The sequence below is a fragment of the Octopus sinensis genome, linkage group LG10 (assembly GCF_006345805.1).
Source record: "Octopus sinensis linkage group LG10, ASM634580v1, whole genome shotgun sequence".
Lineage (NCBI taxonomy): Eukaryota > Metazoa > Mollusca > Cephalopoda > Octopoda > Octopodidae > Octopus > Octopus sinensis.
Genome location: NC_043006.1, coordinates 65,178,142 through 65,203,919, shown reverse-complemented (window position 1 = coordinate 65,203,919; position 25,778 = coordinate 65,178,142). Strand labels below are relative to the sequence as shown.

General features: G+C 40.0%; 2 protein-coding genes across 8 annotated transcripts in view; one reads left to right on the top strand and one right to left on the bottom strand.

Annotated features, from left to right (window-relative positions):
* The window catches only part of LOC115216816 (inositol polyphosphate 1-phosphatase), a 71,938-nt gene that overhangs the window by 17,842 nt on the left and 28,318 nt on the right, over positions 1-25,778 (bottom strand). Inside the window, exons 1-4 of one of the 3 annotated variants that reach the window (XM_029786398.2) lie at positions 23,451-23,574; positions 9,928-10,139; positions 8,482-8,599; positions 6,879-7,025 (exon numbers count right to left, since the gene is read on the bottom strand). In XM_029786398.2, the coding sequence (XP_029642258.1) occupies positions 6,879-7,025; positions 8,482-8,599; positions 9,928-10,137 (475 nt within the window). In that variant the 5' untranslated portion in view covers positions 10,138-10,139; positions 23,451-23,574. Of the gene's footprint in view, positions 1-6,878; positions 7,026-8,481; positions 8,600-9,927; positions 10,140-14,941; positions 14,984-23,450; positions 23,575-25,778 lie in introns of those variants that run through there. The other 2 variants (XM_036506742.1, XM_036506741.1) reach the window with 2 other exon arrangements.
* Positions 23,626-25,778, top strand: part of LOC115216462 (cyclin-dependent kinase 12-like) — a 135,520-nt gene continuing 133,367 nt past the window's right edge. For 4 of the 5 annotated variants that reach the window (XM_029785821.2, XM_029785820.2, XM_036506739.1 and 1 more), the window contains exon 1: positions 23,627-25,118. In XM_029785821.2, the coding sequence (XP_029641681.1) occupies positions 24,091-25,118 (1,028 nt within the window). In that variant the 5' untranslated portion in view covers positions 23,627-24,090. Of the gene's footprint in view, positions 25,119-25,778 lie in introns of all 5 variants that reach the window. The other variant, XM_029785819.2, reaches the window with a different exon arrangement.

The window sequence follows — 25,778 nt, the reverse complement described above, 5'->3', positions numbered from 1 at the left end:
TGTACATCGCAATGGGGAAAGGGGACTATAACCTCCGTAAATTCAAAGAATAACATCTCGGTAGATGGTATGCCACGCCACGTTTTGGACATACGGAGGATTGTCCATGCCCCGGAGGATGGGACAAGCAACAGTGGGCAAGACGATAACAACAGACAGGATGACGAGGTCGGCAGCAACACGCCAGAAACAAGTCCTAGGGTCGCACTGCGACCACAGAGGGAGCGGCACCCTCCTCCCTGGTTGGCTGACTACGAAACCAGTCTCAGGTGCGGGAGCGAGTGAGGAAGCCGGTTCAGTGATCTATAGATCAGGGGGGCGTGTGGTGTGGTGATGAGGGAGTGTGACAGAGATGGAGGGAGCGGAAGTGGGTCTTGCAGGTCTCGCAGGGCGCATGCGCCGGCGGAAGCGGAAGTGAGAGACAGAACGCACGTGCGGCATCAACCAGGGCAGTCAGACTCGAGAACGACGCCAAGACGACAAGACGCTAGCAAGTTGGCTCAAGGCGAATCCGGCTTCATCTCTACAGGTAAGACCAAATTACACTTCTAATTCTTTTCCTTGTTCTGTTACGCTCCTTTTCACCACACTTATCACAGTCATATAGGCAACAGAAATTATCTACAACCTCAAGAAAGCCTCCTGGGCATTTGAGGGAATCTAAGTCCTGTGTGCTCTTAGTGCTTACTGCTCTGGTAAATCTGCCACATACAAAGACGACTTTATCTGTTAATATACCTGTGATTCCACTGCACCTCTTATGTGTCCATAGTTTACACTGGGTGCAGCAAATGAAATTTCTTCCAACTACTTTCTTACATATTGAGCAGGGCTATTTACCTGACAGAAAGAAAGTTTTATCTTTTTTCTTACTAACAACAACTTTGGTCTTTGGTTAACTTTAAGGCCCTTTGATTCCAGGTTTTGTTTCCATACCTGGAATTTCTTCTCCAATTCTGCTAAAGATTCTGCAATAAGAGCAAAGTTATCAGCATATAGCAGTTCCCAGGGTATCCAGTTTTGAATTCCTCTGTTATGGTCAGGGGGACTATAATAAATAAGAGTGGGCCGAGAACTGAGCCCTGGTGAACCCCTACCTGTATGCTGAATTCATCACTGCATTCATGTCCGACTCTCACCTTACTGACAGCACCACTGTACATAACTTGTACAGTTCTAACAAGTCACTCCTCTACTCTTAACTTCCTTAGAGACCACCATATAACAAAGTGGGGAACTCTGTCAAAAGCTTTCTCCAGGTCAACGAAGGCTAAGTACAATGGCTTATTTTTGGCCAAGTACTTTTCCTGCAGCTATCTCACTAGGAAAATGGCACCTGTGGTACTCTTCCCAGGTACAAAACCAAACTGCATCTCATCTAGTTTAATTCTATTTCTAATCAATTGAGCTATAACCTTATCAATAACTTTTATGACTTGGTCTCGCAATTTAATGCCTCTGTAATTGTTTCTGTCTAAAGCATCACCTTTACTCTTGTAGTAGCTACCTATAATACTTCTACACCAGTCATTGGGGATGGTGCCCTCTTGAATAACCTGATTAACTATACGGATAACTAAGCTGTATCCTACACCACCAGAGATTTTAATCATCTCAGCTGTGATTCCTGATGGCCCAGGGGCTTTCTCTGTCTTCCTGTCCTTAATTGCTTTATCTCTTATGCTGTTGTCAACTCTAATGGCTGGTCCCTCAATTGGTTCAATATTTAGTAGACTTTCCGTCTTCCATTCATTTTCCATATTTTGTAACCCTTCATAGGGACACTTCCTTGCATCTTTCTTCTTTGAGTCACTAAGTGCAAGCATATCATTATCCATTCGCACACATTTCTCACCTACCACATCCTTATTTTCTCTGATACACCGCTTTGCAATCCTGAACACCTCACATCTCTGATCCTCATGCTGTAGAACATTTGCAAATCTCTTACCTTCAGCTACTCCTTTTGCTATGTATACCTGATGCTTAGCTGCCTGATATAATTTTCTGCATCCACCATTTTTCCAGTCTTTCCAGGCTTGTCATTTTGCTTTTATAGCATTCTCAACCTCCATGCTCCACTATCATGCCACACTTGGTCTATCTGGGACACTGCACCAACCACAGATTCCATCCATAGTCCTCAGTAAATTGACCCACAGGAACTTCCAGTTATCCTCTAAGCTATATGTCCCCAACTCTTCCTCTCTTTCATCAGAAGCTTCCATTAGTAAACCTCTAAATTTTTGTCTATTTGCTGGGTCTTTGAGCTTCCATAGTCTTCTTTTCCAGATTGGTTTATTTCTCCAAGCCTTTCTAACTCTAATTCTGAAGTCACTAACTAGTAACCTATATTGGATTGTACACTCTTCACCTGGGAAAGACTTTGCATTTTTAAGCATCAATCTGTCTCGTTACCTGGGGAGGAGGTAGTCAATTTGGCTTATGTACTCACCAGACTGATAAGTGATTAGGTGGCTGGCTGGTTTTTTGAAGTTAGTGTTGCAGATCATGAGATCATTTGCCTCACAGAACTCCAGTAGTCTTGTTCCCTCCTCATTTCTAGGTCCAAAACCATAGCCCCCATGCACTCCCTGGAATCTATGGGGATGATGTCCAACATGTCCACTGAAGTCCTCAGCCACATTAACGAAGACTCTATCATTTGCTGTTGAGGCGGTCTGCAAAAGGATCTCATAGAATTGGTCCTTCTGCTCAGACTGAGGAGCATAGGCAGAGATAAATGTAACTGTTAATTTATCTATTACAAGTCCCATCTTAAAAAAAATAATAATAATGAAATTATTGTATGCAGTGCTCAGGTGCACCACAACTTGTCAAAAGTGCATATAAAGCATATGCAGTAATGTACAAATATCTGGGAAGTGAACAGTGTATGTGTCAGATACATGCTTGCGTGTGTATGGAGAGGAGAAAATCAGGTGTAGTGTTGGTGAATCTCAGGAAGCATGGAAATTTTGAAGGATGCAGTGCTCCGACAACCAACAACTGATGCCAGCAGTTTGTTCCATACTTCAGCAACTCTTACCCTACCACATGCTCTTACTTTATCTACCCACCTACTCTATCCTTCCTGCCAAGTATTATATGCCTAAATATTTATATTTATATATGTGGTACCTTTAACTGTATACTCCTGTATGAGGAGTATAAGGGGGTATAAGGCTATAATCAAAATATGTATTCACACACACAGCATGGGAAGCGTATGAGTCGCCAAGTGAAAATGTTAATGTATGAATTAAAATGGGGGGGGGGCATAACGGGTGTACAAAACGGACACTGAGTACAGGCCTTGTGCAAACCAAGTTTACACATCACACAGCTAGACAGGCTCAGAAGAGAAGCCATAGTATTTAATAATTATTATCATTATCATTAAAATATTAATACTAAATTAATATACATTCTTTTCTTTTATTCATTTACTTGCTTCAACCATTTGACTGCAGCCATGCTGGAGCACCACAAATTGACCCCCAGGACTTATTCTTTGTAAGCCTAGTACTTATTCTATCGGTCTCTTTTTGCCAAACCGCTAAGTGACAGGGATGTAAACACACCAACATCAGTTGTCAAGCGATGGTTGGGAGACAAACAGACACAAATACATACATACATCATCATCATCATCATCGTCGTTTAACGTCCGTTCTCCATGCTAGCATGGGTTGGACGGTTCGACCGGGGTTCTGGGAAGCCAGAAGGCTGCACCAGGCTCCAGTCTAATTTGGCAATGTTTCTACAGCTGGATGCCCTTCCTAACGCCAACCACTCCGTGAGTGTAGTGGGTGCTTTTTACGTGCCACCTGCACAGGTGCCAGGCGGGGCTGGCAACGGACACGGTCAGATTGGTGTATTTTATGTGCCACCGGCACGGAAGCCAATCGAGGCGGTGCTGGCATCGGCCACGAGTCGGATAGTGCTTTTTACGTACCACCAGACCAGGGATCCTGGCTGGTTCAATTCGATTTCGATTTCGCTTGCCCCAACATGTCTTCACAAGCAAAGGGGGTTGGCAAGGGTGCCTGTCGTACGGTCGCATTGGAGTATTTTACATGCCACGGCCACGAGTCGGATAGTGCTTTTTACGTACCACCAGACCAGGGATCCTGGCTGGTTCAATTCGATTTCGATTTCGCTTGCCCCAACATGTCTTCACAAGCAAAGGGGGTTGGCATGGGTGCCTGTCGTACGGTCGCATTGGAGTATTTTACGTGCCACGGCCACGAGTCGGATAGTGCTTTTTACGTACCACCAGGCCAGGGATCCTGGCTGGTTCAATTCGGTTTCGATTTCAATTTCGATTTCGCTTGCCCCAACATGTCTTCGCAAGCATGGGGGGTTGGCATGGGTGTCTGTCGTCGGATGAGGTTCTATATCGACTTCGCTTGCCTCAACCGGTCTTTGTGTCCAAGGGAGGAAAGGCATTCATAAGTGGGCTGGGCTCACTTGTCCTGCCTGGTCTTCTCACGTACAGAATATTTCCAAAGGTCTCGGTCTCTGGTCATTTCCTCAGTGAGGCCTAAAGTTCGAAGGTCGTGCTTCACCACCTCGTCCCAGGTTTTCCTGGGTCTACCTCTTCCATGGGTTCCCTCAACTGTTAGGGATTGGCACTTTCTCACACACCTATCTTCATCCATTCTCGCCACATGACCATACCAGCGCAATCGTCTCTCTTGCACACCACAACTGATGCTTCTTAGGTACAACATTTCTCTCAAGGTGCTAACGCTCTGTCGAGTATGTACACTGACATTACACATCCATCGGAGCATACTGGCTTCATTCCTCACGAGCTTACGCATGTCCTCAGCAGTCACGGCCCATGTTTCGCTGCCATGTAGCATGGCTGTTCGTACACACGCATCATATATATATATATATATATATATATATATATATATATATACAATGGGTTTCTTTCAGTTTCATCTACCAAATCCACTCACAAGGCTTTGGACGGCCAGAGGCTATAGTAGAAGACACTTACCCAGGGTGCCACACAGTGGGACTGAACCCAGAACCATGTGGTTGGTAAGCAATCTTCATATTATTAAATTTATTGCATACATGTACACACACACACATATATATATATATACACATACATATATGCATATACACACATCATCATAGTGAATGATAGAACCAATAGACTGCCAGTCAAAATACCTTGTGGTATTAAGTTAAGTCCCTTTATTTTCTGAGTTCATATCCAAGTCAGTCAATTTTTGCCTCCCATTCCTCCAAGGTCGATAGTTTGTACCAATAATATATTACAAAATAAAATATAAAATAGAATAAGCGCTAAAGACTATATCACCTGGTAGACTATACAACAAGTGAGAGACTTTCGTTGTGGGATTACTTCATTATACTAAAACACTAATTATGAAACTGGAAATGTTTCAAAATTACATAATGACAGTTGCTACTTTGTGCATCTGTCTATAAAGGTGCAGGCATGCTCTGTGGTTAAGAAGCCCAGTTTGCAACCACAAGGTTTTGGGTTCAGTTCCACTGCACAGCACCTTGGGTAAATATCTTCTTCTATAGTCATAGGCCGACCATTGCCTTGTGATTTAATCTGGTTGATGGAAACTGTGTGGAGGCATGTTCTATATGTGTGTGTTCATGTCTTTGTCCACCACCATCAAACCACAACAACAATAACAACAACCATTTGGTTCAGCAAAAGTTATCTGGAAAGTCTGCAAACAAAGTAAGCATGTCCCTTAGTGGTGGATGATATGTGCATCTCTGATCATGAGCAGGAGTAGTGGGACACATGACAGCCATGTGTTGAGAGTAATTCTTTGGGGCATGAATAGTTCACCTCTGGAAATATGGTTGTTTCATCCAACACCCTTAAACAACCCTTATTCAGGGACCTTTTGAGTGGGATGAGACACTGAACCTGAAGAAAATTCTAACTGGGCCTCACCTACAAGGTCATGCACTGTTTATTTTGATATGAGATCACCCTGTCATGCACATATGGTTGTGATGCATGTGCCTGGTGTACCCTTATCAGATGAGTGGTCATGATGGGTATAATGGGCTTTGTATATTTGTACTCCAGTGTCACTTTGATACCATGCATTGTTCTCTTACTCAATATTAATAATAATAAATGCCCAGATGCAATACAAAGCAGTAGCTCCCATGGCTTTCAATCTTAACTGATGTTTTGTCTTGGTATAAAAGATAGGCTATAAAGCAAATATTCTGCTCATAAGTGCAGATTTTCTAGTTAGTTGCTTGACCTTAACCAGTTATCTCTGAAAATGTTTGAAAAACTGAGCAAGTATAAGGATCTGCAGATTGAAATTAGAAGAATATGGCACTGTAAAACAGTACCAAATATTATTGGGCAATTGGAATGATATGAAAAGGAACAAACATGTACATAGAACAAATCTCTGACAGTTCCAATTACAAAAGATCGTACTTGTGGGTACCTCACATATTCTATGTAAATTCTTCTCCATCTAATGATTCTGCCAGCTTGCCGTTTTAATAATGATAATAATAATAATAATAATAATAATAATAATAATAACTATTCTGCTCAATACCAGAGATTTCAGGTTTCTTTTTTTACTTTTAAAGACATCAGAGGTGACCCATATTAGTTTGACCTTTGACTTGTCTAGCATGGGACACCCTACAAGGAGCTTGCCATTGAGACACACATACCACCATAAGGACCGGACTTTGTGATGGATTCAATTTTTGATGTCTCTACATCAAATTTTCAATCGCTTCATCAAACCTTAATGCAGCCAAAAGATGAAACCTAAAACTAAGAAAACAATTTTCCACATTCTAAGGCGAAATGATTCAAGTGTTACCAATTGGGTCAATCCAGATTCGAACTTTATCCAGTTCAATTTCATCAAGCACTTGATCCAGGAGAGGATTATTTGCACTTTCTGGCTGGGAACTGATAGCTTGTGCCAAAAGATGGGCTGCTTCATGGTTTCCATGAAGGACTTGGCCTAAAAAAGAGAAAGTAGCAGAAATAATAATAATAACAACAGCAATAATAATAGTAATAATAATAATCCTTTCTACTAAAGGCACAAGGCCTGAAATTTTTGGGGAGGGGACTAGTCGATTACATCAACCCCAGTGCATAACTGGTACTTAATTTATTGACCTCGAAAGGATGAAAGGCAAAGCTGACCGTGGCAGAATTTGAACCCAGAACATAGCAACAGACAAAATACACCTGATGTGTTAATGATTCTGCCAGCTTGCCGTTTTAATAATGATAATAATAATAATAATAATAAATATTCTGCTCAATACCAGAGATTTGCTTGTCAGTTGCTTGACCATAACCAGTTGAGCATGTCCCTTAGTGGTTGACAATATGTGTATCCCTGATTATGAGCAGAAGTAGTGGGGGAGCGTCATAGCTATGTGTTGAGAGCAATTCTTTGCGGTTTGAATAATTCACCTTTGGAATCACGAGAGTTTCATTCAACATCCTCAAACAACCCTTCTTCAGGGACTTTTTGAGTGGGATGGGCTACTCGACCCGAAGAAAATTGTAACTGGGCCCCATCTGCAAGGTCATGTGCTGTTTATCTTAATATGAGATCACCATGTTGTGCACGTATGGTTGTGATGCATGTGCTTGGTGTACTCTTATCAGATGGATAGTCATGATGGGTATACTGGGTTTCATATATTTGTACCCCAGTGTCACTTTGATTGCAAGTGCTACTTTCTCACTTACAATAATAATCCATTCTACCACAGGTACAGGCCTGATATTTGGGGGAAAGGACTTCTTGATTACATCAACCCCAGTACTCAGCTGGTACTTATTTTATTGACCCTGAAAAGAGGAAAGACAAAGTTGATTATTTCTACATTAAGGTGGCTATTATGTGCCAATTATGAAGGCATGGCTCAGTATTTAGGAAATTTACTTTGCAATCATGAGTTCAAACCCAATATGTGATATCTTGAGCACATCTTTTAACAAAGCCTAGGGTTAACCCAAAGTTTATGAGTAACTTTATGCTGAAGGAAACTGAGGGGAAGCCTGATGGCTTGACAATACCTCTACTTTGTTGAGTATTTCATTAAAGGTCCAATTATTTTGAAAGGTATGTTACATATATTGGTTATAATAAATGATTTGACAGAAATCCATGGTAAGGGTTTCTTTCAGTTTATATATACTAAATCCATTTACAAGGCTTTGTTCAAACTAGGGCTACAGTAGAAGACACTTGCTTAAGGTGCCATGCAGTGGGACTGAACTTAAAACCATGTGGTTGGGAAGCAAACTTCTTAATCACACAACCACACCTGTGTGAATAAGTCAATAAATAACCAGTGTGAAGACCTGACTCTTACCAGCTCAAATCTCTGTCTTCAACCTGTTTCTATGAATTAACCCTCTTCACAACACTGTGTCTGCTGCCATATTTCACTTACCTAGCAATTCCACATTTTTCTCCTGGTCTGGCTCAATAGTCACACAGATTGTTTCACCTAGGGCATTTGTAAATTTATTGCTTTCCTCACCATACAGGTTCTTACCAAGTCCAGGAAACTAGAGAGAAATATATATATATTTAGATATTACATTGATCACCACATGCTTCAAGAAAACAATAAGTAGATTCAACAAGTAAAAGCACTGGTGCTGTGAGCCACATAAAAAAACATTGGTGTTGGTGCCACATAAAAAAACACTCATGTTGGTTCCACATAAAAAGCCCTGATGCTGGTGCTACATAAAAAGCACCCAGTACACTCTCTAAAGTGGTTGGCATTAGGAAGGGCATCCAACCATAGAAACCATACCAAAATAGACAATTGGAGCCTGGTGCAGCTCTCCAGTCTTGCCAGCTCCTGTCAAACCATCCAACCCATGCCGGCATGGAAAATAATAATAATGAGGAGGAGGAAGAGTGTTGAGTCTAATTTTTTACCTTTGGGAAGAGGTGGCTCATATTAGTCTAGCATGGGAGGCTCTACCAGGGGTTTACACTCTGGCCTATTTCTCAGAATCATTGAGGCATGTAAGCCACCACAGCACAACAAGAACTGAACTTTATGGTGGTTTCATCCTTTTGGAGTTAATGAAAAAGGATCAATCCAGGGCGGTGGATTTGTAGAACTGTAAGAATGCTTGTGATATAAAATCTAGCTCTTTGCATTCTGAGTTCAAACCCTATCATGACCTATTTGATGGATTTCACACTATGGCAAGCTTTTGGGCCAACTCTCTATAATAATACCAGTAATTACATATACATACAAACACACCCCACAACACATTACCACTATTTATCTTACAGGTGTTCAAACATTCGATTCTACAGAGTAGCAACTAAGGAAAGAGTCATTTTCTATAACCTTGGGTCAACACAGACCTCTGAGTGCAACTGTGTAGATGGAAACTATGCAGAAGCCTAGAGAATGGATTGTCCATGTAATTAAATAGTCCAGCCTTGTTAAACTGTCCCATGCTGATTCCACTTAAGGATTACATTAAAATCACATGTATGTGTGTGTATTTGGAATACTCAGCTACTTAATACACTGCTTCAGTGAACTTGATCAAACAAGTGATAACTATTGAGGATAAATTGTTAGTGCTGAGTTGACTGGCTGCCATGCCGGTGGCATGTAAAAAGCACCAACTAATCGTGGTCGTTGCCAGCCTCCTCTGGCCCCCGTGCCAGTGGCAAGTAAAAAGCACTCACTACAGTCATGGAGTGGTTGGCGTTAGGAAAAGCATCAAGCTGTAGGAACACTGCCAGATCAGACAGGAGCCTGGTGCAGCCTCCTGGCTTCCCAGATTCCAGTTGAACCGTCCAACCCATGCTAGCATGGAAAACGGATGTTAAAGAATGATGATGATGATGATCCTACCTTTTGATCCAGATCATAGCGAACAGTCTCCTGAATCAAGACATCTGCCAGTGTTTTGAAGTCTTGAACAAATCTTACATTTTTCTGGTTACCAGTTTTCTCTTCAACCAATAAACGTAGCAGGGCATCTTTGGAACGGATAATCATGGCAATGTTTGATCCTTTCTTGGCTGCATGTATCATTGCAAGCGTTAACTCTGATATCTTCATTTCTTTAATAAAGAGAAAAGGAGAAGAAAAATTAGTCCTAATTATGTTTGCAAAAAAGAAGAAAGAAAAAAAGAGGACAAGATGATGGCAGAACACCACTGATGATGGATGTTTTGAAATGAAGTGAAACCACCACCACCGTTACCATACACCATCAATCTGATTCAAGGTCTATGAACCGTATCATTCTGCTTTGGGGAATGATGTCAACATTAAAAAAAAGAAAGAATAATAAAAGAGTAAAAGGAAAACAAGCAAAGAGTAGTGTGATCAATCATAATTTCAGAATCTTAAAAAACCAGACAATTAATAACTTGTCTGAGTCATAAGGGAGTTGCAACTATGTGGTTGCTTAACTTACTAGAAATAGAAGCCAAATCTCTCTCAAAGCAGACACATCCTACAACCTTAAAGAAAAGGTGAGATACATAGGATAAAGGTGTTCTAGGTACATTATTATGTGACATGAAAAAAGAAATGATCACAACTGGAACATCTTTGATCATAGGTCTATTCTATTCATACTGACCAACAGCTAAACAAATTCTTTGAATGAGGACTAGTTTTTGGAAGCTGATCAAACTAGGAGGAACCATTATTAAAAATATTTTCTTTGTGTTTTATTTCTTGTTTATTAGAGCATACAATCCATTATTTAAAATATTTTCTGTTGAAGAATGGCATTTTTTAAAACACAGAATTGCCAAAATTTACATAGAACTGCATAATTAGTAGAGTGACAGACAAAAATCTTGTGGTATTTAGCTGCATATCTTTATCAGGGGTGGATTAATACCCATAGAGATACTAAGCACTTAAAAGCATTTGGTATCCTCGTATATATGTAATGCAAAATATAAACAATTACTGGCACGTAAAAAGCACCATTCGAGCATGGGTTGTTGCTAGTGCTGCCTGACTGGCTCCTGTGCCAATGGTATGTAAAAAGCACCATTCAAGCTTGGTTGATACCAGTACTGCCTTACTGGCCCTTGTGCCAGTGGCATGTAAAAAGCACCCACTTCATTCTTGGAATGGTTGGTGTTAGGAAGGGCATCCAGCAGTAGAAACTTTGCCAGATTAGATTTGAGTCTGGTACGGCCTTCTGGCTTGCCAGACCTCAGTCAAACTGTCCAACCCATGCCAGCATGGAAAGCGGACGTTAAATGACAATGAAGACGAATAAACCATAAAATAAATTTTTATTTTTCAAAATGAAACAAAACATGAGTGGCTGTGTGGCAAGAATCTTGCTTCTCAACCACAATGTTCCAGGTTCAGTCCCACTGCGTGATACCTTAGACAAGTGTCTTCTACCTCAGGCAGAAGTGTCTTCTGCCTCAGGATGACCAAAGCCTTCTGAGTGGATTTGGTAGACGAAAATTGAAAGAAGCCTGTCATATATATAAACATACATATATATATGTGTGTGTGTGTGTATGTATATTTGTATGTTTGTTCCCCACCATCGCTTGACAACCAGTGTTGGTGTGTTTATGTCTCCGTAACTTAGCAGTTCAGCAAAAGAATAAGTACTGGGCTTAAAAAGAATAAGTCCTGGGGGCGATTTGCTCTATTAAAGGTGGTGCTCCAGCATGGCCACAGTCAAGTGACTGAAACAGGTAAAAGAATAAAACTAACAGTAAGATGGAAAATAATATTTATTTTTGTATATTTCCTCTTTATTATTTATATTTGAAAAATTTTCTCTGACTTATTTTAATTGCAAAGTCTTTGATCAGATCCATGAACTTTGAAATTATATTTCCAATTATATAAACCACTTTGAATATTATTTTACCATGTTTAAAGTGATTTCTTTTGTACCATAAACTATTTACCATTTTTGTGGTGCCCCTCCACTTCCCTTGATGTCCTAAACATGTGCTCATTTTGCTTAATGGTTAATCCAGTGTTGATCTTAATGTTCTGACTTTCAATACCCTTGGGTGTTACTTTGCTTTCACACTTCCGATTTTGATACAGTAAGTACCGGGCAAGTACTAGGTTTGACCTCATCATCATTCAACGTCCACTTTTCCATGCTGGTATGGGTTAGGAAGAATTTGTTGAGGTAGATTTTTTGTAGCGGGATGCCCTTTCTGTCACCAACCTTCACCTATTTCTAGGTAAGGTGACATTTCCTCATAGCCAGACTTGTTTTTCCCCCAAAACTGGAAACAGACAGAATCACTTGTATGAAGGTGATAGTTATTTACAACCATACACACACACACATACACATCTGTGGTTTGGGCCTAGATACAGTGTCTGAATAAAATATGGGCAGGGATGCTCCTGTCTGAAATGTCTTTAACTAAGAATGCTGGACTACAATGTGCATTGTAACTGTGTGACATTGCACATAGTACTGCGTTTAAGTTTTATTTTCCCTGGGAAAATCATAACACCCCTAAAACTCCAGTATTTCCCCTAGTTCCCTCTTGATATCCCCCTACCCAGCATCCATCATCATCGTCACTGTCGTTGTTTAATGTCCACTTTCCATGGGTTGGACGGTTTGACTGAGAACTGGCAAGCCAGAAGGCTGTACCAGGCTCCAATCTGATCTGGCAAAGTTTCTACAGCTGGGTACCCTTCCTAACGCCAACCACTTTGAGAGTGTAGTGGGTGCTTTTTACATGCTAGTCAGGCGCTACTGGCATCAGCCATGATAATGACCAGTTGACTCAACAGGTCTTCACAAGCACAGTTTATTGTCCAATGATTGAAGGGTACTCTTAAATGGGCTGGTTATGTTGCACTGACATAGGCCACAGTTACAGTCTCACTTGGCTTGCTGGGTCTTCTTAAGCACAGCATATCTCCAAAGGTCTTGGTCACTTGTCATTGGCCTCCGTGAGACCCAACGTTTGAAGGTTGTGTTTCACCACCTCATCCCAGGTTTTCCTGCGTCGACCTCTCCCACAGGTTCCCTCTACTGCTAGGGTGTGACACTTTTTCACACAGCTGTCCTCATCCATATGCAACAAATGACCATGCCAGCGCAATAAGGGGCTACAGCTCTCACACCTTTCTTTAACTGAAACCTTGGAATAGAGAGAGGAAAAAAGGGTGGGGTACAGATTGAGATAGCAAACCACTGAACACAAATTAAATTGTCATATCTTTTCTTTTTTATTCATTTCAGTCACTGGGCCGTGGCCATGCTGGGGCATCACCTTCAAGGATTTAGTTGAACAATTTGACCTCACTATTTACTCTTTTAAGTTCAGTACTTATTCTATCAGTCTCTTTTCTAAAACCACTAAGCTACAAGGATACAAACAAACCAACATACACACACATATATATTTATATGTACATATATGCTTGCGTTTTAGAGTTTCCATCAATCAAATTCCCTTGCAAGGCATTGGTTGGTCCAGGTCATCAGTAGAAGGTACTTGGCCAAGGTGTTGTGCAGTGGTTTTTTTTTTGTTTATAAAATAAATTAGGTGTTTGTAAAATGCCTTTCAGTGAAAAGATGTACTGAGCGAGAAAAGGCCGAGACCCATCAACTCAGAGATGCTTTTGGTGTCTGCTGGATTACTTCTGGCTCCCTGACATATTTAGCATTAGAGGGTTGGAGTGGCAAAGGTGGGAGGAAAACAATCCAGTGCTGAGGAGTATTTTCTAGGGAATAAATATAATCCCTTGTCTACTTATGAACTAACTGTTTTAACTGGTGATGGTACCATGTAAAAAGTACCCAGTACACTCTGAAAAAGGGTTGGCATTAGGAAGGGCCTGCAGTTGTAGAAACCATACCAAAACAGACAATGGAAGCTAGTGCTGTTCCTGGCCTTGCCAGCTCCTGTCAAACCATTCAACACATGACAGCATGGAAAATGGATGTATGATGATTTTAATGGAAAGTGATATCCTTTTTCTTTTTAATCCCTTCCCTCCCAATGGAGCATAGACCATTGACATTTTTCTACTGTTTTCAACTCAGGACCATCTTTACGAAAGGCATAAAAAATTTCACAGAAAAAGGTTTCGATGTTTGTTGAGCAACACATGGTGCTCTTGTTGAGTGCATACTACTTTAAAATAAACTTTAAACCCTCCCCTATCAAGAAATATGTAGAATGTGTTTGTGTCTCTTACTGTTTGTTTTAAAAATAAATTTTAAATCTGCTCTTTCTCTTTGAATAACCCTGTATATTCTTTACGGGAAATGTTTTTGAATATGTGTATCAAAGCTCCTATTTTATTATGCTGGCTACAGCCTGAAGATACCAATTACCAATACCAGTTTTTTTGGGTTACACTGAGCTGTGCCGATATAATGTAGGATAAATATAGTAATAATAATAATCTATGAATGAAATCTATAAACATTTTAATTCATCACTACGCATGTTTCCACAAATCCAATGTTTCTTATGATGATAATCCGTATTTCCTGGGATGATTACTGTACAGTCCTTAGTATCCTTGGACATCAAGTGGATGTCTTGTCTTGGCAGCATGTGATGAACATCACCATCATACAAGCAGTGTTGTTCATTTCTCATCTTCCATGAAAAACATCTCTAATTTTAGGAAATATGTTTAGAAGCAGGTGAGAATCAACAACAGGAAGAGTACCAGGCTGCAGAAAATTGCTCAATAAATTCCATTTGACCCATGCAAGTATGGAAAAGTGAGCGTTAAATGATGATGAATAAATTCTTTCTCTAAAACAATTTTTGTTTCATTTAATGTCTTAGCAGAATTGTTTGTTAAATATATGTATGGGTTCTGGATTTTTGAAAAATCATACAAAGGTTTTGTAACTAGTTTGGGAGCCACCAACCTAAAAGACCACGATGGTAGAGTAGAATGTTTCTAAGGCAGCGGGCTGGCAGAAACATTAGCACACTGGGTGAAATGCTTAGCAGTATTTCGTCTGTCTTTATGTTCTGATTCCACTGAGGTCGACTTTGCCTTTCATCCTTTAATGGTCAATAAATTAAGTACCAGTTGCATACTGGGGTCGATCTAATTGACTGGTCCCCTCCCCCAAAATTTTAGGCCTTGTGCCTAGAGTAGAAAAGAAAAAAAAAGAGTAAAGTGTTTCTGTTATTGACACATATGCAGCCTTAACCAAGGCATTTAAGTCTGGCCTAGTGTATCTCAAACTACATCTTCTAATGTTGCCTTTTTAAAGATACTAGGATGTAATTTGAGGAAGATTTAACTGCTATATCTAGTAGGTTGGGTGACCATGTAAAGACTTCCTTGCTTAGTAGGAAGGTTAGCTCATGTACTAAACTGAGCAACAACTATTTTCTAACCAGTGCTGATCAAAAGCTTTTCAGCACGATAAAACCATCTTTAACCCTTCAGCATTCAGATGACTCTGCCAAATGTAACCCTTATTGATTCACATTGTTTTCAATTAACCGTGTATTAATTTGTAGCTTTGAGATTTTGATGATGTGATTGTGTATTTTTAGCATGATGTTGTAGGATAGGTGTAAGAAGCCAAATCTGGTTTGTTTGAACAAAAATCAGGTAGTATATTTAGGCCAGATATGGCTGGTTTAACTGCCAAAGGGTTAATTCAGACACAGGGTAGCTAGGACTACATTACCAAATATATCATTCCTTTTTAAAGGAATACTGGATGGTGCGTATAGCTGTTTGCAAGTGTTGTAATAAACAGTAGTGGTTCTAAGGCTATACCTTGCAGCAGTTCCCTATAGATTTCTTCCTTACTTTGTTATGAGTTTATGCTTGGTTTAAACAATCAGGGCTTGGTACCTTTAATCTTTAATCAATGTTGTATTATCTTCATCTTGGATTGATGTGCAGTTCACAGAGCAACCATGCTACTGTAAACAGGTGACATTTGTGAATGATTAAGTAAGCTAAACCAAGTGCGAATTCTTGTAGACTTAAACTGTCAATTTGGTTAACACCTCATTTTGCCCTGGTTACCTTTAGCAGAGTTTACTCTCTTTTTAAGAATTCAGGCAACATTTCCTGTTCATTGATAACTTATATTCAACATCAGCTCCAATTTCTTTCACTTCTCATTTGTTTACTCTCACTAATTGTCAATACCCAAGACCATGTTGTTGGGAAGCAAGTTTCTTAACCCCACACAGCCATGACTGCATTGTTTTAAATATTCAAACCTTAGTTATTTTAAAGGACATCTGAGTATTCTTTTCTTTACTTGTTTCAGTCATTTGACTGTAGCCATGCTGGAGCACCGCCTTTAGTTGAGCAAATCGACCCCAGGACTTATTCTTTGTAAGCCTAGTACTTATTCTACCCATCCCTTTTGCCGAACTGCTAAGTCACGGGGACATAAACATACCAGCATCGGTTGTCAAGAGATGTTGGGGGGACAAACACAGAAACACAAACATACACACAAATATATATACATATGTATGACGGGCTTCTTTCAGCTTCCGTCTACCAAATCCACTCACAAGGCTTTGGTCAGCCCGAGACTATAGTAGAAGACACTTGCCCAAGGTGCCACGTAGTGGGACTGAACCCATAACCATGTGGTTGGTAAACAAGCTACCTATCACACAGCCACTCCTGTGCCTATAGTTAACCTTTTTTAAAATATCTCAATGAGAAAAATCTAATATTGGAAACCATCCCAAGATTGGTGACATAGGGAAATACTTTAGGGTGAAAAGTGGTCAAATCTGAATGACAGTAATCTCTTATCTGTTAGACCGTGGCCATGTTGGGGCACCACCTTGAAAAACTTTTAGTCAAATGAATCAACTCCAGAAAAGTTTTTCAAAGCCTGGTACTTATTCTATCAGTCTCTTTTACTGAAGTGCTAAGTTACAGGGACACAAACACACCAACACAGGATGTCAAGTGGTGGTGGGTGACAAAGATACACACAGATATATGCATGTGTATATATATAATGGGGGTTTTTTCAGTTTGCTTCTATGAAATCCCCTCACCTGTTATTTCTAGAATGTGAGGCGATCATGTCTAGATTGCATTCGTGGTGTTTAGCCTCATTCAGGTTCACCCTAATTAAAGGTATTCCAACTGCAATTACCTCCCCCTCTCTCTTTTGCTGTTGTATAGGTGCAGTATGGCTATATGACTAAAAAGTGCATTTTGCAACTACGTGGTCTCAGGTTCAGCTCCACTGTGAAGCACCTTGGGTGTGAGTAAGTGCATTTGGTAGACAGAAACTATCCTTCCTAATGCCAACTGCTTGACAATATGCATTTAGTGCTTTTCCCATGCAAATGGTGCTAGTGAGGTTGATGAGTAATTCGCAAGACAGAAGGGAAAAAGAAAAAGTGCCTTTGACAGTGTGAGTGTGAGATTATTTGAGAGAAGCCAGGGGTTGATTATTTGCCGTGTCGAGAGGCAAAAGTATGAACGATGGACAGACACAAGGGTCTTCATATGGAGAAGATGACTTGACTATCCTGCATTTTATAAGGGTGGATCTTTTTATCTTTTACTGGTTTCAAGTATTAGACTGTGGCCATGCTGGGGCAGTGCCCCGAAGAATTTTTAGTTGAATGTATCAACATTAGTGCTTATTGTTTTTTAAGTGTGATACTTATTTTATCAGTCTCTTTTGCTGAATCGTTAAGTTATGGGGACATAAACACACCATAAACACAAGCAGACACACACACACAAGCATACATATATATATATATATATATATACAACAGGCTTCTTTCAGTTTCCATCAACCAAATCCACTCACAAGGCTTTGGTCTTTGGTTGACCTGAAGCTATAGTAGAAGACACTTGCCCAAGGTGCTATGCAGTGGGACTGAACCCAGAACCATGTGGTTGGGAAGCAAACTTCTTGCTACACAGCCATGCCTGCACCTATGGATGGGAGTAGCTGAAAAGAAGAAAAGATAGTAGTGATGGGGTGCCTGAACAAACCCTAAAGTGACAAACAGGTGAGCATAAGAAAGGAAACAGACAGTGGATTGCAGGGTGGGGACAGGGGGAGTTTTAAAAAAGTGTGAGGGGAGAGTGACATGGTTGGAGATGGAGGGAGAGAAGAATGTATTAAGCAATGAACAAAGGTGGAGGAGGAGTAGCTGATAGTGTAGGAGTGGTGAGGAGGGTGATGTAAAGGTACATAAGGGTAGTTAAAAGGAGTGGGGTATGATGGTAGATATGAGAGGGTGTCAAGAACAAGAGCAGATAAGACAAAAACATGGCAGAGAAGAGGGAGAGATAACTGAAGGCACAGAAGAAAGGTGATTGATGAAAATAGGGTGGGAACAAATGATGATAAGAATAAGGGGTGAAAGAGTTAGAGGAGGGTGGCAAAGGTGTAACTGGTAGCACAAACAGAATGAATAAGGGCAATGTAATATGTGCTGGTTCTACGCTCAAGTGATTGGAGCTGAGTAATGCTGTAGGTCAGTGGTTCCCAAACTTTTTCAGGCTGCCACCCCCTTGACACCCAGGCCACCCCTTTGACACCCAGCCCACATTCCTAGCGCCCCCACCCCCATCACAAACATAGATTTTTTTTCTGAAGCAAATTCAGAGCAACTGTATTTCACAAATAAAACTTTTTTATTTTGTTATTTTTACATGAACTGCTATCCCATGATCACCCCACTTTTTACAAGAATCATTACCCCATTATTGCTCCACTTTTTACATGAATCGCTACCCCATTATCACCCCACTTTTCTTCAATACCCCCTTGGAACTTTCCATCCCACCAGGGGTGGGGGGACAATGCTGCCCACTTTGGGAACCACTACTGTAGATCTTTCCCAAGTCATGTAGACTCATAAGGTCAGTTTCCTGGTTTCAATGATGTATATACCCCACCACCCCTGGATGGGATGCCAGTCTGTTACAGGATTACTCATTTTTGCCAGCTGAGTGGACTGGAGCAATGTGAAATGAAGTGTTTTGCTTAACAACACAATGCACCACCCAGTGCAGGAATTGAAACTACAATCTTATGATCATGAGTGCAACCACTAAGCCACATGCCTCCACAAGTAGTAGTAGCACCACCATATGAGGAGATTTGGGAAATGAGATGTGGGGAAAGTTTGACAGAGTAGAATGAGTGGAGGAGCAGGGCCCAGCATATACAAGCATAATCAAAATATATTTAGGACCTCCTATCTGTGATAGAAGAGTCTTTGAGCACAGCAAATCAATTCAGTCCTAAGTCAACTCTTCTGTAAGACTCAGTATCTGGACATCAACCTTCACTAGTTCATCATAGGTCTTCTTGGGACTCCTTCTTCTTCATTATCCATCCACCTTAAGTAACTTTATGCAGCTGTTCTCATTCATACGCATCGCATAACCATACCAGCACAGTCTAACCTCTTGCACACATCTGATTCCTCTTCTGCCTTATTTTTCTGAATACATTAGCACCGTCACAATGCACACTGACATTGCACATCCAATGAAGCATACAGCCTGCATTTGCTTTTAGTCTTTGCATGTCCACTACATTCGGGGTAAAGCGTCTCACTGCAATGGAGCATTGCTGTTCATACATAAGTATCATACAATCTGCCTTTTACTCTGAGAGAGAGAGATATTTTGCATCCAACAGCAGTAGTATCTATCTGTAATTTCTCCATCTTATTTTTATTCTGGCAACTATACTTTCAGAACATCCTCCTCCACAGTCAGTTAGGTCACCTATGTAACAAAAACCGTCTATGACTGTTAGGTGGCCTCAAGTTCAATTGAGAAAATCTATTTCTTATGTGTCATTAGTGCTTATTGTTCCTGCACATCTTCCACAAACAAACACTACTTTCTCTGTTAACTTTCTTGTTATATTACTGCACTTCTTGTGCATCCATTGCTTACACTGGGTACACCATATGGTATTCCTGCCTATACCTTTCCTACATATTGAGCTGGGCTGTTTACCTGAAGGAAGTAGAGTTCTGTCTGCTTTCTTGCTTACTAGAACTCTGGTCTTAGCTAAGTTGACTTTAAGACCCTTTCATTCTAGTTTTGCTTCCACACCTGGAATGTCTTTTCTAATCCTATTACAGATTTTGTTTTGAGAATGAGATAACCAGCATATGGTAGTTCTCGAGGGCAGCCACTCTTACATTCCTCTGTTACAGCTCTGGAGGACAGTGATGAATAGGAGGGGACTGAGAAATGATCCCAAGTGAACTCCTACATTTACCTTAAATTAGTCGTTGTACTCATGGCTCAGTGGTTAGAGTGTCAAGCTTACAATCGTGAGGTTGTGAGTTTGATTCCTGGACTGGGTTGCATGTTGTGTTCTTGAGCAAGACACTTTATTTCATGTTGCTCCAGTTCACTCAGCTGTAGAAATGAGTTGCGACATCACAGGTGCCAAGCTGTATCGGCCCCTTTGCCTTTCCCTTGGATAACATCAGTGGTGTGGAAAGGGGAGGCTGGTATGCATGGGCAACTGCTAGTCTTCTATAAACAACCTTGCCCAGACTTGTGCCTCGCAGGGTAACTTTCTAGGTGCAATCCCATGGGGTCTCCTCACTCATACTCAATTTCCACCTTACTGACAACAACCCTGTACATAGTTTGTATGGTTTTCACAAGCCATTCTTCCATCACCAGCTTTCACAGAAACTACCACATCACAGAGTTGTGAGACTTTGTTGAAGGCTTTTTTCAGGTCAATGAACGCCAAGTACAAAGATTTGCTCTTAGCTAAATACTTCTCCTGCTCACAAAACCAAACTGCATCACATCTAGTCTACTGCTGTTCTTAATTAATTGGGCTGTAACTCTCTTTTTAACTTTCATGATCTGGTCCATCAATTTGATTCCTTTATCATTAAAGTTCTGTGGACATGAACATATCTACATCATCAGATATACAGTTAGAGTAGAGAAAACTTAAGAAATTTTAAAATGGCTTCTGGGTGGGAATATTTAGTCTTCCATTGGTCAATTCAGATTACATGGGTGCTTCAGTTAGTGACAATACTTTTTTCATTAAGTTCCATGTGGTAGTCAGACAGGATACTGGCACCAGTAAGTTGACATTTTGAAGATATGATACTACAGTAACAACAGTTATGTGGAGAGATAATAGCGTTAGGTTACATATCAAATTGTGTGACAAGCCATTGTAGGCCATAGTTACGATGGGCAGAATAGGCAATAATTCTATTATGGATGGCAGGGATTGTATCATCTTGCAACTATGTGTGAGCTAGTTAGGCCTAGGGTGTTATTTCTGAGTTATTAGTGTCTCATAGCTTGACGTTCAATAATGGAGTGTATTTCTGGTGACAATAGGATATATTGCTTTTCAAACTGATAGATACAGTGGATATGCTGGTGTACATATAGTTTCTCATGGAAGTAGAGTTGGCAAATACAAAATCCATGTGATAAAGGAGAGGCCCTGTCAAGGATGCTCTATGTGATGTTGGGGAAGTCGTTTCTTTGATACTAGAATCTCCAGAAGAAGTGGTCAAGGAGGTGAAGTTTTCTCCTTTCCCTACAACTAAAAGAGTGCATGTGATGCATAAATCTTCCATTGAAAACATTGACTGTTATACTCATGTAATGACCTGTGATGCCTTTGGATGGATGACATGAAGGTTGCTCTATATGTCATGCCCTCTGAGGGGCACTTCTCAGTGTGCAGTAAATGAAATTTTAGGTAGTTTCACATTGGAGTGTGGGGTGAAGAGTGTGTGAGTGCAATGTTATAAGTGATATTATCTAAGCATGTATGGCTAACTTTGACGTTATGGTAATTAGAGTTTGATATTACTGGTTTCTTGAGATATGTAGTCGAATAAGTATCAGGAAGCTCCAAGCTACATTAATGGAAACATCTAGATTGAATGGAGGTGGGTGGGAGAACCTCTATATATACTTATTAAAGCTGCCTCCCGACAGTAACACATTATAATGGGGTGTGGCCGTGTCGAAGATCTCTCTACCTAAGATTGAAAAATCAGCTGTTAGGCTCTGTGACTAAATTTCTAATTACAGTTGGGTAGTGGCTAAAGTTATCGATATAATCAGTTTCGTCGTAGTATGTGTATCTGCATGTATACACACACACACATATATGCGAGTGTGCAGTCTTTCCAAATACTCCGGCTTTTAAAGTTTCACTTTTTCACAATTTCGGTTCATACACCCTAATAAATAAGCCGGAAAGAAAAGTACTACACATACACCCATGTATCGAGGGGTATGTCAGCTGTCTTTTCCAAACTGTACACACTAAACATTGTGCATTATTACATATTTCACGGCATGGCTTAAATAAACACAGAATGACCTTAATACTACATAATAACTATAGGTATATATCATAACGATTTCGTTAAAGCTAATTTACTATCAATCTATTATTCTTTTGGAGGTAATATTTGCACCACTTTTATAATGTATTTGGTCGTAAAATAATAGCAACTGTCTATAAATCTAATTTCTTTCTACATCTGCAATTAATGCATATCACTGGAGACAGAAGTGTTTTACCTCTCGATTGTGTGTGTATAGGTTTCGCGGAACACACACACATTACATATACATAGCGCAATGTATGGAAAGTCGGTTATATCCGCTGTATGTGTGTGGATGTTCGCGCGGTGCTTCAGCTTTTGATTGTTTGTGGTGTATCTGGGGTAGTAAGTATGTATAAAAATGCATGAGCGCCCGCGCGCTAGAAATATGAATCTCACACATTCTGATCCTTCGATATAGAAATACAAAACCTATTTTGATTAGTTTCGTTATATACGTATATGCATGTGTAAGCACAGACAATATATAAATATTTTTATATAGTATCTGTGAGCAATACAAAAACACTTATTGAATACATAGTGTTTTAGTTTTTAAATTTACGATATCAAATCTCAAATGACATGATAATAGATTTATATTCGAATAACGAAGAAAGTCATTATTTTAAAATTTTCCCAGAGGAAGTATTATATTGGTTTAGGCACCTGTCAAAATGTTAATCTGAACAAGCTTAGAGAACGAAGTCCACTTTCTAAATAATAAAGTATGTTTTCAAAGAAATTAACGACAACTTCATCGCGAAAGAGATATTACTATTAAAAAAAAAAGAAAAGTATATTAAACCAGTAATTATATGAAAGTTTTCGCAATCATTCGGAAGTGAACTCGGTTTATTAAGCTTGTTGACGTTTGCGGACAAAATCTCAAGTTCTATCTTATATGGCAATTTCAACAAAAACAAAACAAAAAAATATCGCTTTACTATTCTATCAGTGCATAATGTTGTACTGTAATACGGTTTTAAGAAAAAGACATTTATTACGTTCTTATTGCACATAAAAAAAAAAAATAACGGTTCAAACCTGTTTTCTTTTTTTTTTCCCAACAAGTAATTTGTAAATGCCTTGAAAAGAACTAAGATAGAATTCCAACTGAAAAGAATATAATTTCAATATGTGCAATACGTCATTGTTTTGTGAGGTCTTTCCCAGAATCCATTGCGTTCTAGAGTTGTAGAAGAATCAAAGTAAAATGGCGACTAATGTATATAGTGTTAACTATAGAAAACATAATCGGATAAAATTCTAATAGATATGCTTTTATTTTAGTCATCAGCTTATGTTTTTGTTAGAATATGGATTACTAAATCTGATGACAAAGATATTTTTAGTAAATACGGTGTGGTTATCTCAATACCGGTGAAAATTTAATGAGATCATTCCCCCCCGTTGTTGTGCTTTCTCTTCCTTATGAAATTATAACAGTTCCCTCAATTATTATATTTAAATAGTATAAAACAGCTTCCTTTATTATATTTTTTAACCATTATCCTTATTTCATTTGCTTACATTCAGGAATAACTTTCATTCTTAAACAAACAGACGGTTTAATTGAGGTATTTTTTTAAACAGGGCTATCGAGCCATCTTGCGACAGCGTCATGTGCAACAAGTTCGGCTTAAACCAACAATAGAAACAGCCACAGTGTGGTTTGTAGTGGACGATGCCTGGCACACGAAGCCACAGAGGCCTCGTGTTTGATGAGTTTGATGCACGGGCCTACGCCCATTTGGTGCCATCAAGTTTAAAGAAGCACAAGAAACAAAAACACAAATCGAAAAAAAAGCGGATACGTGAAAGAGAAAAATCTAGTTCGTCGACTAAACCATTAGTAGACTATGATGAATTGTCTTCGGATTCCAACCTAGAGTCGCCCATTGATTGTGGGCCGGCTTCTGGTCACCCGAGCAGCAGGGTTGCGTCAAACCGGGAACGAGACAAGCGGGGACAATCTCCGGCGACAGCTATCAAGATGTACTTGACTGAGAGAAGTCACAGCAACTCGCCTGCAATGCTGGATAGTAGAAGGAGCCGAAGTAGAAGTCCAACCCCTTATCATCCACAAAACCGCAAGAAGAGCAAAAAGAGCCGTCGCTACTCGCCGACAGAATCACATCCACAGCTCCACCAAGCACCTCCACCGCTACCCCAGTCACGGTCAACTGATCGTGACCGCCTGGACCGACACGACAGAACTTCCTATGTGGAAACAATTTCTTCGCCGAGGAGGTACTGCGAAATTCCGAAGGCCTATGCTGAAGTGTCCCGGCAAGCATACATTGAAACGCCTAGGGCTTATGCGGAAATCCAGTCTCCAGTAAGGCCCGAAGCAGGCTACACTCGAAGTCCCCAATATCATTATCGCAGTGAAACTCGCGATCATACTATCGGGGCCCAGTCTTCTAGCCGACGACGGAGCCGTAACAGAAAAGGAAACCACAGTCGAACTTTCTCTCCGGAACCTCCTCCGAGGGCTTACGATGAAAATCGTGGTTATACGGATGCCCCTAGGGCTTACACAGACACTCCAAGGGCTTACCCGGATCCGCCGAGGGCTTACAACGACAGAACACAGTCTTTCGGTTATCGGAACCAAAGGGGTAATAGCCCCATCTCTCCTGCTCGGAAACGGTACAGATCTCGAACACCTAGTCCACCACATCGAGCCAGGAGGGAAGATACACCTCCAAGGTAAGATTAATTAACTATTTTTATTTATTAAATTTCTCTTTTCCTCCCCTTCTTTCTCACAAACACCACAGTAAAATACATTTTAAACAAGTCGTTACATTATATCTACATCTATTTACTGAAACATTTCAAAACAGTTGCACTGTATTATTTGATAACACACATAAACCACTGGGTTTTCTTTTCCCCTTGTCTCTCTCTCTCTCTCTAATCTCCATTTGTAAGTGATACCGGTTTTGTTTTTCGTCTCAAACATTACTGATAACATCTAACTTTTAACTCACTATCTATACTAACAAATACTATCGACTATATTTAACTGTGTGCATACACACATACGTTCCACAAAATAAGCTTAATGCGTTTTTAGCCTAGTTCTTGAAGAAGTACACACACGTATACAGGCATACATATATATTATATGTTAACTTCAACCATCTCCAATATATGTATTTCACGCTCATCATCATCATTATTATTATAGTCAAATGTTGAAAAGCTTTAAAATTATTAGCAAAACACAAACGAAATAAGTTAATTACTTAATTATCACTCAACACAGTCCTCTTAGTTTTTCCTTTTTATGCATAAATAAATGTGTTGTGTATGAGTACGAATATATGTCTCCCTGTATTTGAATGTAAGTGTAATTGTATGTGT